The 13,693-nt window shown below is 52.9% G+C and overlaps 2 protein-coding genes across 2 annotated transcripts in view; one reads left to right on the top strand and one right to left on the bottom strand.

Moving 5' to 3' along the window:
* ADAMTS7 (ADAM metallopeptidase with thrombospondin type 1 motif 7) overlaps nt 1-2,484 on the top strand; it is a gene marked incomplete at its 5' end in the record, with an annotated part of 35,424 nt that extends 32,940 nt beyond the window's left edge. Inside the window, one exon of the mRNA XM_032700699.1 lies at nt 949-2,484. Within this exon, the coding sequence (XP_032556590.1) occupies nt 949-1,103 (155 nt within the window). The remainder of the gene's footprint in view (nt 1-948) is intronic.
* A 5,859-nt stretch (nt 2,485-8,343) lies between these two features.
* On the bottom strand, nt 8,344-13,358 carry CIAO2A (cytosolic iron-sulfur assembly component 2A). The gene is made up of 5 exons (XM_032699788.1): nt 13,189-13,358; nt 11,835-11,999; nt 10,605-10,654; nt 9,511-9,556; nt 8,344-8,783 (listed from the first exon to the last, which is right to left on the bottom strand). The coding sequence occupies exons 1-5, from the start codon at nt 13,322-13,324 to the stop codon at nt 8,686-8,688; spliced, it is 495 nt and encodes a 164-aa protein (XP_032555679.1). The 5' UTR covers nt 13,325-13,358; the 3' UTR covers nt 8,344-8,685.
* Between the last annotated feature and the right edge of the window lie 335 nt (nt 13,359-13,693).

The raw sequence follows: 13,693 nt of genomic DNA, 5'->3' as shown, positions 1-13,693 counted from the left end.
AGCTGCTGATGGTGCAGGAGAGGGCTGTCCCCTGTTTGCCACATTCCCACACCATCCCATGGGCTGTATGCCCCATCCCATGCTGTCCCATGGGGTGCACATGGAGGCAGGTGTGAGGGTGTTTTGGGGTGCTGGGATGTTCCACCCTCTCACACCCCAAGGACAAGATCTCTTTGGGGCAGCACTCGAGTCTCCCCCTCTGTGAACCCAACCCCCTGACCTGGCACTCCTGGTCCTGGACTGGGATCTGTGATTTCCAGACTGTTTGCAGAGAGGAAACAGCTCCTGCAAAGTTTGCTCAGCCCATGGGTGACTCAGTGAGGTGGCCAGGCTGTGGCCGTGGGTGACTCGGGGGGGTGGCCAGGCTGTGGCCATGGGTGATTCAGGGGGCTGTGGCCACCACGGCTGCTGCTGCAGCTGCCTGGGCACTGCCCCCAGCAGCGGTTCCCAAAACAAAGCCCGTCCTTGGAGCAGCACCAGAGTTGTTTTGGGGTCTGCAGGACACCTGCAGGAAGCGAACCAGATGATGCAGGTTCTCGAAATAACCCAAACAATGCCCAGAAAAAGGAATTCTGGCCTTTCTGCTGCTCTGCCGGCACGGGGGGGGGGGGGTCTGGGGATGGGGAGGAGGAGTCAGTTTGTCCCCCTGCACCTCAGCCCTGCTCCCTGGCAATGATGCTGCCCTGGGAGGATGCCGTGGAGCTGCAGGGAGCAGCCCAGGTGTTGTTGGTGCTGGGAATGGGGAATGCCGAGGTGCAGGTGGGCTCTGCCTTTGGGGAGCTCTGTCTGTGCCTGTGCCAGCTCCCACAGAATCCTCGAGCGGGTTGGGTTGGAAGGGACCTTAAAGACCATCTCGTTCCGACTCTTGCCACGTGCTGGGAGATTTTCACATCAGCAGTGATGTGACACCGGCACTGACACTGCCCTTGTCCCCTCCCTCCCCTCCAGGTGTCCCCTGCGAGCGCGACCGCCTGACCTTCGGCTTCTGCCAGACCCTGCGGCTGCTGGGCCGGTGCCCCCTGCCCACGGTGCATCTGCAGTGCTGCCGGAGCTGCCGCCGGCCCGGCCGGGACCGCGGGGACGAGCGGCTGTCCAGGAGGTGACAGGAGCGGTGCCAGGGGGCTCCGGGCACAGCCGGGACCGGCGGCTCCGCCTCGGCCCGGGGCAGCCCCGGTGTCTTTAGTCGGTGCCACTCTGTAACGGTGCTCAAACCATCGGCTGGGCTGGGCTGGGCTGGGGCCGGGTCCTGCCGGGACCCCCGGCGGGGTCACTGCCCCGGGCACCCAGCGGGGGAGCATTTTGGGGAAGGGAACCGACGCAGCAATAATTCGGGGGACACCTCCCAGAAATGCTTATGGTGCTATCATTTGACCTTTTCAGCCTCTCGAAGGTGTTGGCTGGCCAGCACAAACCTTGACCTTTTTTACTGTTTTTGTATCTCTGAAGTGAGCATCCAGCACTCCACCGGCTCCGCCGACCCTCTGGGGTAGGGACTCTTTTCTTCCTTAAGGGACTTGAAGCTGGCAACCCATTCCTGTAATTTTCATTAAAATGTTTACTGAAGCTAAATACATTTAATGTAAGAAATACAAACAGGGCAGAGGAGTCGAGTTTTGGCTTCAGTCAGGGCTGTGCTGGGCTCCACACCCTGTGTCCCCACCACTGGCTTTGTCTGCCAAAGCCACTGCCTGTGTCACTGGAGCAGAGGGGATCATCAGGGACACCAGGGTTTGGAGTCCAGCAGCACATTCTCTTGCATGTGTTTGGGAAGCAGAGGGAAGCTGCTCTGGCTGTGGTGGTGAACAGCACATCCCCTCCCTCGTGGGCAGCCAAGTGCTAACCCCTGGATTTTTGTATGTGTAGCAGTGTAATGGTTGTTTAAGGTGTTTTTCTGTGTTCTTACAAGCTAACCCCCTTTTTTCCTGCTTATCTAGAGTCACCTCTGTTAAGGTTAGCTGACTTTTAACTAGAATATCCAGTACTGTATGAGGCACAGCTCCTTTCCCAGAGCAGCGTGTGGGAATCCCTCCCTGCCTTGGGAAGGGTTTGCTGGTAGGTTGGTCCCTGGAGAAGGGCAGGAGCATTCAGGTAGGAATTCCTTTCCCTGTTACTCTTCAGGCTGTAGAGGATGCCCAAAAACTGGGGGATCATGAGGGTAACCCTCCTGGCACTGAGCAGGGCCAGGCTGGAGCTCATCCCGGGTCACAGCTCCAGCTGTGTTTCATCACCTGTCAGGAGCAACACTCGGTCCCTAAATGGAAATTCCTGTGTGTGATCTGTATGTAAAACACACCCATGACTTCACCATCTGTGTTTTATTCCTCTCCAACATGGTGTAAATTTTTTCTGTTCCAAGAGCCCGTGTTCAGTCCTGGTTTCCTTCTCCCTGGCTCCCTCCATCCCCTCCCAGCTTTGCTGAGGGACAACCCCTGTGTTGGGGTCTCATGGCCACAGCTCACGAGTGTGGTAAATTAAACAGTTACTGAAGGAAACAGGTGGGTTTCACAGTTTCTCTTTCCCTCAGGGAATTTTGAGGGGGTTTTCAGTTGATTGGGGGTGGTTGAGGCCCTGGCAGCAGGAAGGGGGATTGGTTTGCATCTGAAAATCATTTCCAGCGGCCCTTTGCAAGTGGGATTTGTTGATTAAAATGTGAGCTGGGTCGATGGGGTGAATCGGTTCTGCAAATCAGTTCATTTCAGGGGTACCCAGCCAGGTGAGCCCCTCCTGCAGTACCTGTCCATGTGCAGGGTCCCATCCACAGCCGGGATGAGGGCACAGGATAATCCCTCCCATGGGAGACTCAGCCAAGCCACTGCACCAGTCCATGGCAGAGCCCGGTGCCCACCAGCACCTCGTGTCCCTGTGCTCCGGGCAAGGCTGTGTCTCTTTGGCACAGGGAACTGCAGCAGCCAGGGGGAACCTTTTCCTTTCAAGCAGAAACCTTTCCTTTTCAACCCCAAATCCTTTCTGTTTCAACCCCAAATCCTGTGTGTCTCCAGAAGGGCTGACCCCGCCGGGTTGGGAGCCCTGGGGTTTGCAGAGTGGTGACCCCAGCCCTGCTGTGACCTCCAGCTGTCACAACACAGCCCTGGGCCGGGTGTCCCTCTGGGAAGGGCTGAGCCCTTTCCCAAGCACTTGGACCGAGAGCAGCAGGATTGGATTTAATGCACGGCACCCTGAACCCAACAGTGGCCAGCCTGTGGAGGTGTCAGGTGGGCACTGAGGCTGGAGGAGGTTGGCTCATAGTGTGGGAGTCTGTTGGAAGGGCATTTTGTCTGGTTTGTAGCCACATAACAAGCCAGGCCTCCCACCAGCACAGAAACTGCACTACCAGTGAGGATAACACACATCTTACTTCATTTTCTTTCAATGAGACACAGGGAGTCTCTCTGGAGAGAGATTCTTTACAAGGGCCTGGAGTGACAGGACAAGGGGGAATGGCTTCCCACTGACAGAGGGAAGGGTTAGATGGGGTGTAGAAATGCCTTTTTTCTTCTTTTAAAGATGCTTTTATTGTTTCAACACAAGCAGGATGTTATTCAGACACAGCTGCTGCAGTGGGGGGAAAGGAAGGAGGAAAGGGCTTATGGATCAAAAGATGTTTGAAATAGGGTCATGGAATGGTTTGGGTTGGAGGGACCTTTAGGATCATCTTGTTCCACCCCCTGCCATGGGCAGGGACACCTCCCACTAGCCCAGGTTGCTCCAAGCCCCTTCCAACCTGGCCTTGGACACTTCCAGGGATCCAGGGGCAGCCACAGCTCCTCTGGGCAACCTGTGCCAGGGTCTCCCCACTCTCACAGCCAGGAATCCCTTCCCAATATCCCATCTAACCCTGCCCTCTGGCAGTGGGAAGCCATTCCCCCTTGTCCTGTCACTCCATTCCCTCCCAAACCGTTCCATGATTCCACGATCTCCTGAAAGCCTCTCTGAGAGGAGTCAGAGGCTTTTGGCTTCAGATCAGAAATCAGACCTTTGTGCCTGCCTTGGTCACCTCCAGACATTTCCATCCTGGAGACAGGAAGGAAGGGAGCTCACTGATTGGGAAGCAGGAGGCACTTACAGAGGAGCTTGTTTGTGTCTGGGGTTCACGGGGACACTCAAAGCTCTTCCGCGGCTCCGGGAACAGTCGGGTCTCCCTGCACAGCACCTGTGGTTTGCAGCTCTCAGACCTCACCAAGTGCTTCTGTCTGGCCCAGATGGTCTCAGCTGGAGGATCTGAATTCCCAGAGAGCCAGAGGGGTCATCAGTCCTTCATCAGCTGCAAGGACAAGGGAGGGACCCTGGTCCTGCCTGTGACCTGAGCACGTGGGGAGGCAGCGAGGCCAGTGGGACCAGGAACAGCTCCCAGCTCCCATCTGTGCTCTGCAATAGGGAATAGGTAGGAATAAGACATGGGTTTGTGTTCTCCTGGTCTTAAAACCTCCTTGTGCTACACACAAAGGCTTCACAGGCACAGCCCCGAGGGTCAGCAAAGCCCGGACAGCAAGGAGAGAAGCTGAAGAATTTTGCTGGTTTATCTGGTTTTTGGCTTTTAATTGGCAGCTGCTCTGGGTGGGAACAGCCTCCATCCAACCCCTTTGGGGTGCTGATCCCAGCCAGTGCTCCAGCAGATCACGGCCACCCCAGGACTGCCCGTTGCACAGGGACATTCCCAGTGGGAAGTAAAGCAGCAGAAAGCAGGAGGAGGGAAGGAAGGGGAGGGAAATGAGCTGCCTTGTTCCTCAGCTGGTACCAGCTCCTTCCTCAGCTGTTTGCTCCCCCAGAGCAACCATTTCTGTTGGGAAGGGAAATAAAACTGTTTCACATGTGCTGAAGGAGGGGAGGGACCCTCAGAGGGGAGGGAGGGAGGACCCGCAGCCCCCACTCCCCCAGCCCCAGACCTGCATCTGCACTTGGAGGAAGGCTCAGCAGGCTGGTGTAAATATTTAGAAGTATCTATGGGCTAAAAATAGCTCTGTGTCTATATGCAACAGCTCCACTGCCATCTCTGGTGAGTAACAGTTACTCCCCCGTTTGCAGAGGAGCCCCAGGAGCCCCTCACACAGCCCTGCTGTGGGTCAGACCCCCAGGTGCAGGATTCAGCCCCTCCACCTCTCGGTTTGCTCCTCCTTTGCAAGGACTCAGCCTGGGGATGTGGGCTTGGAAATGGGATTTTAAACCTTTTATTCCAGAGGCTGCTGTGAATCCCTTTGCATGGCAGGGGAGCCCAGTAAAGGGGCAAAAGGATGATGCTGCTCTTCCTGGGGGATTGGAGGGGGGAATGGTCTGTCTTCGTGGTTGTGCTGAGGTTTGAGGCAAGGCAGGAGCTAAACCTGGGCTTGGGATGGAGATGGAGGTGCCCACCAGTGTCTGCCTTGGCTGAATCCTCGCAGCTCCACGGGCTGGGGGCTTTCCTGGGTCTCTGCTTCCTTCCACATCCCTGCAGGCACTTCCCGGGTTCCTCTGGAGAGCTGAACCCCCAGGTGCCCACACTCCTGCTGTGGTACCTCATCCCCCTGTGATGGGCACGAGTGGAGAGAGCCGAGTCCTTACAACCCAGAACATTTGGGATTCCGGGAGCCCGGGCAGGGCCGTGGTCTCCTCTCACAGCTCTGCTGCGGTTCGCTGGTGCCCTCTGCAGTTGTTCCTCCCCACTGGAAATGCAAAACGAACTGAAGGGACCATCGCGTTGTTGGTGACACGAGTGAGGACGGGTGACACGTGTGTGTCTTCCCGGGTTTGGAGGGACACCCCGAGCTCCTCAGACCCCTCAAATCCTACCTGACAGCCCCCTCCTGGAGCTGTTCCCGGCTCAGGGTGTCCTGCTCCTGGATGTTTCTCTGTCACCCACGTCATGGTGTCACCCCCCACGGTGTCCCCAAACCCCTGTGGCAGCAAAGCCTCTGCCCACCCCTGTCTGTGGGGCAGCAACGAGGACAGGCAAAGATCCCAACCCCAGTTTTAATGGAAATGCTGGGAAGTACAGCAGCTCCTGGGGAGTCACCTCCCAGCAGTGACCCTTTCCCTGAGGAACTGGGAATATTCCTGGGTTTAGACACCTGCTTTTGGGGTCAGATCCATTTTCCCGAATTGCTGGAATTCCCAAGCTCTGAAGAAGGACATTTGACCTCTGTGCTTCAGCACAAAGCCCTTGGAAGTAACGATCCCAAGGCACTGCAAAATCAAGGAAAGGCCTCTTATGGTCATCAGAGCATCCTATTCCCAGTGCCCCAAGCCTTTGCCTAAGCTGGGAATGCCATTTTGGTGGTGCAGGGAGAGCCGTGCACAGGCACCAGGCACCTCATGCAAGAAGAGGAGCCGCATATCTCGTGGTCACAGGACCCACAGACCCTCCTTGCTGGCCCAGATACCAGCATTTCTGAGGAGAAAAGATCAACCCCCGTGCTGGACAGGAGAGAAGAAAGCAAATTCCAGGAAAGCAGCCAACAGATAATGCAGCTCCTGCTCTCCAGAGCATCCACCTCCCTGCAGGAGTTGCCCTGCCTGGAGCCCTCCCTGGCAGGGGGGTGGGTGCAGGACACGTGTCCCCCTTGTCCTGGCACAGGGATGCACATCTGTCCCTCCCCTCTGCACTCAGAAAGCTGGACAAGCTGCCAGGGCTGGGAAATTCCCTGTCCAGATATCCCTGGGCAGGAAAATTCCCTGTACAGGGATTCTTTGGGAGAGAAAAGTGGAAGGAATTGCCTTAGATCTACTAAATTCAAAAACAGGTTTGCTTTTCCTGGGTTGCTTTGTTTTCCACCAGGGTGATGGGTCTTGGTCTGACAAAGCCCTTCCCTGGCAGTGTCACAGGTGTGACAGGGACAATTCCTGCCTGAATCTGCTCCCGCTCTTTGGGGTTTTCACTCCTGGTCCAAATTAATTACTTAAAATGTTCCCTAAAGCCTGGGTTGGAATAACTCTTTGCTTTACCCTCTGCCAGCCCCAGGAGCTCTTGCTCGGGCCAGGCTGTTCCTGGGACCCCCAGGCAGGTGCCTGGGACATTTGTGCCCTCGGGAATATGGATCCAGTGAAATCCCGTGGGCACACAGCAAAGCTGGTCCCAAAAATGGCATTATATCCCTGAAATGAGGGTTTGCCACATGTGCTGGCCTGGTTGGACCTCAGCTGTTCAGTATTTCCAGAAAATTGCATCTTTTGATCATCAAGACAACCTGGAAACCACCGTTTTAGTTGTTTTAGTAATGTAAACCAGACCTGGACTTCTCAAGGAGCTCAATTCAGCAACGAGGGCACAAAGGGGTTTGAAATTTAGCTAAAATTTAATTGAAGCTGAGTAACTGAAGTTAAGAAAAGCAATTTTCCACATGTGCTGGAACTGAGGGTTCTGCAACTGGGCAGAAACCTGTGGAAAAGGGGGATTGTTCTCTCCCCCATCCTTTGCCCCCTTTTTAAATTTCTTTTTCAGGGTAATTTGGCCCCGGGATGGGGCAGGGGAGGAGCCCTTGCTGGCACAGCTGTGCCATGGGGCAGTTCACTGCTTTACAAAGGGAAGCATCTCCCTGTTCATAATGCTGGAGTCCATTCCATCATTCCATGCCTCCAGGAAAGCTTTGTGGGGATTATTAAAATGGTTACAAATCCCTGAAATCAAACCAGATGTTTGCACTGAGCTCCAAAGATTTCTCACCGTTGAACCAAACACAAAGCACTGGAGGACTCAGTTCAGGGAGGAGCAGCTCCCAAAATCCCTCGTGAGCCACTGCAGCACATCCTGGACATCAGTGCCCCTGGGAGAAGGGCAGCTGGGAGGGGAATGTCTGCCTCATTTCCCAGGGAAAGGTAAATCCATGGGCAGATCCACGGCTGCAGTGGAAACAAACCCTGAGGAACTTCTCCAGGGGGGAACATGTGGCAGCTGGAAACGTTATGGATGCTCCAGGTAAGATTAGTGAGGGAGCAGCAACAAGGAACAGGGCAGTGGAAACCCCAAAAGGAACAGGGCAGTGGGAAGCAGAGGAGTGAAGGGCTGTGGGAGTGTCTCACCTTCCACACTGCAGGTAAGCCATCAGAAAAAGCAGGAGCAGACTGACAAGATCTGGGCCACAGGGGAAATTTTACCCTTGGGGTGGTTATAAAGCAAAGCCTCCAGAATTAGAAATGTACTTAACAGGGGGAAAAAAACCACAAATATTTAGCAGCAATAGAGTCCCAGTGAAAATCTCCCTGTTCTAGTCCAGTCTCTGGGCTGAAAATTATTTTTCTGAATTAATTTCAGCTTTAATGTGTTTGTTGAAATGAAGTTGAACAAAATGAAGAAGGGAATCTTTCCTTCTCTAACAGAAATCTAAACTTAAGCTTAAAGAAAAAAAACAACAATTCAGAACCCAGAAAGCAGCATTTCATTACAAGAATCTGTTTTATTTTTTACAGTGCAGTGACTGAAACAATGTAGAAATTTAACTTGCAAAACTGTATTTATATCACAATGTCTCTCAGAAGGCAATGCGGACGTGTTGCTTTTAATCACAAAATATTCCTCTGGACACCAGAAATTCCAAGCTCTCGGCACTGTACGCTTCATTTAGAGACCGATTTCCTCATCATTGAAATCTATCTTATAAACAATTTCTTTTTAAAAAAACACGTGGAAGGTATAAAGAACTCAAGTATTAAACTCAAGGCCTTGATTATTATTATCTTTTCTGTAGGCAGAGCTGCTGTGAGGAGCTGCCCAGGCTCCTACTCGGGCTCAGTGACACACTGCTCCACGATCTCCCGCAGCGTCGGGTTCTCCATCGCCGCCGCCACGCGCTCCTTGTCGTTGATCTGCTTGTTGACTGCAAAACAGCCCACAAAGGGCGACTCAGGAGGCTCCAGGGGCAGGGGACAGGGGGGACGAGGGGGCTCGGGAGCAGCCAAAGGCAGAGGGTCAACAGGGAAAGGGGAACGAGGCAAACGAAAGCTCAGTCGCGACCAACCATCAGAAATCGGTCGTTTCTGATGGTTCTCTGCTTTAGGAACAGAATTTAAGATGCCCCAACGACATGTCTTAAAATTAAGTGTGAAACTCGTGACTAACCAGGAGGTGGAGTTCTCCAGGTTCAATTGCTAAGTTATTTCACCCAAATAACCCATTTTTGCCAAAGACACCCAGTGCTCAAGGTTGGGACACTCCTGGTAGGGGCTCCAGCAGCTGCTCAGGGCAGGGCCTGGCTCTGGCTCTGACAATGCCCCTGCCCTCCAGTTTCACTGTAAGCACTGACTGAGAAACACATGTTTTTGTTATGGATATTGCAGGACAGCAAGATCAACCAGTGGATTCTTCATGTTAATTATTCAGCAGCAACTTCTTTTGTCACAGACACAACTTAACACCTGCAAGAACCGCGCTGAAAAACCACACCAGCAGCAAGCACGTGGTCACAGAGCCACCACAGCTTTGGAAAGAGCCTCAAGGGCAGGTTTGATTTTAAAGCTTTCACAGGGTATTAATTCCTGGAAAGGGAGGGAAGGACTCAACCAGCACAAACAGGCTGCAGCAGCTCATTCCCAAGCTCTACTCACTGTCCTCTTCGGTGGAATGTGTGCCCTCAGATATGTAGATTTCCAGCTGCAGGAGAGATCAGCAACGTTAGAAGAGTTAAAACACCTGAATATATTCAGTGCTGGAGGAAAAACATTGTCCAGTGCACACACAGTGCATGTCATTCCTACTGAGAAACACGGGATCCACGGAAAGAGCTGATCCTGGACTTCACTGCAACACAACCCCAACACAGCCTCCCTGGGAGATGCTCCTGACAAGCTTTGCTCAGTGATGACAACCCCAGAGACTCTGTTTGAACTTGGCTGTGTGACACAGTCTGTTCCTGCATGGAACAGATTATGGGACTGGAATCTGAACAGACCTAAACCACCTCCAACATTTACCAGGCCTGGACAAAAACCAAAACCCCCTGAGAGAGGCTGGAGGGCAGGGAGATCTCCTGAAAGGGATGTACCCAAAGGAACCAAGGAAACAAGCCCTGGGCCTTTAACTGCTCTCTCTGAAGCTGAGCCTGGTTGGCACCACAAAAAACATCATCTACCTCATCTTCTACAAGTCTCACTCTACACTGCTCAACTGGAAAGTCGAAGGCAGCAACTATAAAAACAAAACAACCGCCAGAAAATCACCAGCAGAAACCCTCAGGTAATTAATTTATACTGTAAGTTATTTTGGGCAAGTCTCTAAAGGTCTGTAAATCACTATGTTTGTCAGTAAAGGTCTGCTCTGCTCCTGCTCAGACCCAAACAGATTTCTCCAGGGATATATTACAGTCCCTTACACTCCCAGCCAGGGCTGGCCCCTGTCAGGGACAGTTTTAGGGGTCAGGGACAGCACACGGACAGGATCAGGCCATGTGCCATCCACACATCAGCTCCCAAGACATGGATCATAAAGATTCCCTCAGAGCAGTTCCAGTGTTTTAATCCTGCAGTTTTCCTGTGCTCTTCCAAACCTTTTCCCAAGGTTTCACTGCCTAGCTGATGCCCAGCCCTGCTCCACCAGCTCCTGGCTGACAACAGAGCAGGGCATTCCCTGCCTTGCAGGCTCTGTTTCAGAGCTTGTCTCTCATTCATGTAGTTCAGAACAGGTTTCAGAGCAGGTACTTTACCTTGTGTCTAAAAGGCAAACATCTCTGAAGTTTTATTCTTAAACAAAGGCCTGTTAAAACAAAACAGAGATTTCCTTGTAAAATTCCAGGTTGAGGTGCATTTTCAGAGAATCCATATGTAACAATCAGCATAACTGACAACCTCCTTTTGTATTCTGAGCAGCACAAGCCACAGAGGGACTAAAGAATTTGTGGTTTGACCCCTTGGATGCAGCTTTTCAGGTAAGTTCACACCTGCCTTACAAGTTTTCAGGTCTCTGGTCTCTAATCACCTCCTAGAAACATTGAACAGAGACAAATTCCTCCCTTTCCAGCTTGCTTTGGTATTTATATATATTTATTTATATTGGTATTTATATTTGGTATTTATATATATTTATATAAATAATATAACATAATATATATAAATAATATAATATATTTAGCTATATATATTTATATATAGCTTTCCAGCTATCCCTGAGGCTGCACCTGTACTGAAGGGAATGCTTGGTTTGTTTTTAATAGTTGGTTTAAAAAAATAATATAAATTATTTGGGCATAAGTACATCAGTTTCCTCATTAAACTAAAGACTTGATTTCCCTTAAATCTTTAAAATACACTGAGAAACCTTAGTTCTGATATTTAGTGGTGAGACTTTCTAACCTTGGCACATTCAAACAAATCACGTCAGAGCTCTCAGATGGGATTTTTCAGATGAAATCTCACCACAAACCATAAGGGAAAAAGTCAAAACAGGCCACTGTAAATTCTCAATGTAATTCCCTTCCAACTCCTGATGGTTCGGGACTTTTTTTGGGATTCCTGGATTGCATGGGGGGATTTCTGGTGTGTGGGAATGGAGAACAGCCCATAGGGAAGGGAGACAAGCATTAAGTTTAAAGGGTTTCAAATTTAAGAGCTGACAAGTTTTTAATTTAACATTACTGAAATAACGTGGCCAATACACAGAAGGAACTCTGTGCCACTTCCCAGGAGGTTTTTGAGAGGTTCCTTCTGAGGAGTTCCCCTGGCTGGACACAAACTGATGGATTTCCCCACATTTCTCTGGATTTGGGTTTGGTTTGGGATTTTGGTCTGTTTGCACTGCCAGCTGGGCTCTCAAGATGCAGTTCCTGGTCACACCAACAGAGCAGCACAAGGCTGAACTTTAACTAACCCTGGTGTTACTCAGAGAACCCCAGCGAGCCCCCTGCTCATGGTCCCCCCTTCAGGCACCCAAAGCTCACCGATGAGAGTGGCCAAGGAGCAATGAGGTACTGTTGGTGTAAACCTGATGGTGACCAGATACTCCTCCTCTCCTATCTCCTGCACCTCCACACCACCTTCTGTCACCACTTCCAGTTCTTCCAGAGTGTTGGGCTTCTCCGGGTCCCGGATGGTCCGGATAATGTCTGCAGCAGAAGGCAAGGGAGCAACAGTAAAGCAGCTTTCCAGGATTTAATAAAAGGTATTTTCATTATCAACCACCTTCCCTGCACTGTTTGTTTTGCCCCCCCCTCTGGAAGGGGCAGAGCTGTAAATAGCAGGGGCACTTTATCTCACAACATTCTTCTGGATGGGACAATTTGAGGCATTTGTTGCTCACTGTGGGTTTGTTTTTCATGTTCCATTAGTTCTGATTTAGTTCAGCAGCACTTCAGGGATTCCTCTGCTCTTTCAAATCTAATTATACAGGGACAGGTGCTTTATTCTGCAGAGGTCCTGGACAAGCCTGACCCTGTGGATGAACCAAAATTCTCAGGATTTGCCTCCCTGCTCAGGTTCACAACCTGGGTTATGAGTAATAACTTTTACTTAGGGCCACTGGTGTTTTAGAGTAGCTCTATTTAAACCAGTCAAGTTTTAAAACTGAGTTTGTTTGACACTGTGTCCTCAGTTCTCCAAACTAACAGTGCCCTGAGGCTTGACAAGGTGTTTGGAATCCTCCCCAAGCAGAACTTCCAGCAGTGAAATCTCTCCCCATTTTACAGAAACAGTCACTCAGTAACAGCAATCTGCATTTCCCTGGATCCACTGGTGACCACCCTGGAATTCCTGGCCCTTCCAGGTGTGTCCAGCTGCTCCTCTGTCCCAGGTGAGGAAACATTCGTTGGTGCCCCCGGGGCAGGGGCTGAGCTGGGCAGCGATCCAGGCCTTTCCCAACCCCTGTGGGAGCAGCCTCCATCCAGAGGGGCTCGGAGACACTTCTCCCACACTCCTGGACCGGGGCCCCCTCTCACCGTGAGCACCCCAAGGACACGACCTGTGTCAGACCCTGCCCCTGCCCTCCGGCACCCCAAAGGAACCCCTTCCCACCCGATTCCAACCCTCGAACGAGCCAAATAAACTTTCCTCCTGCCCCACACCGAGCACAGCCCCCTCCGGCCCCCCGGGGACCCCCGTGGGTGCTCCGACACTCCAAGTTCCCGGGCACAGCTCTCGCCCACGCGGCTGGGCAGGCAGGGCAGGACCGGCCACGGCTCCCTCACTTCAACCACCCAAGGGCACAGCAGGAACGTCCCTAAAATCACCCCACAGCCCCCCGCCTCACAGCCCCTCGCGGCCCTGGCCCCCTGCCCGCCCAGTCCCCCCGGCGGTCACCGTAGACCTCGATGGCCCTGTCGTGCTCCATGGCGTGGCTCGGGGTCGCATGGCCGGGGCTATGGCCGGGACTATGGCCGGGGCAGCCCCAGAGCCGGCCCAGCGCCTGCGAGAGCAGCGCCCGCAGCAGCGCCATGGCCGCGCTCCGCCATCGCCCGGCCCGCGCCACCGGGGGCGGGGACAAGGGGAGGGCCAATAGGCGGGGTCGCGCCCGGCGGGGGGATTGACCAATGGACGGGGAGGGTGCTCTGCTGGTCCCGCCTAGGGGGCGGAGCGTAAGTGTGGGACCGCCCCCTCCCGCTGTCCTGGGTGGGGACAGAGAGACCCCAGGGACAGGCAGAGGGACCGGGGACAGACGGACGGACCCCGGGAGGGCCCCCGATCGGCGGCACTGCGGGATTTGAGCAGCTCTCTAAGCACAGAGTCAGGGTTAGAAAGGAGGCGCTGTTTGTCGTACGCACGGGGCAGGGTGGATGTTCCCACAAACCGAGCGCGCGAGGGAGTA

Source organism: Chiroxiphia lanceolata, chromosome 12, assembly GCF_009829145.1.
Source record: "Chiroxiphia lanceolata isolate bChiLan1 chromosome 12, bChiLan1.pri, whole genome shotgun sequence".
Lineage (NCBI taxonomy): Eukaryota > Metazoa > Chordata > Aves > Passeriformes > Pipridae > Chiroxiphia > Chiroxiphia lanceolata.
This window is presented reverse-complemented; position numbering and strand designations above follow the sequence as displayed.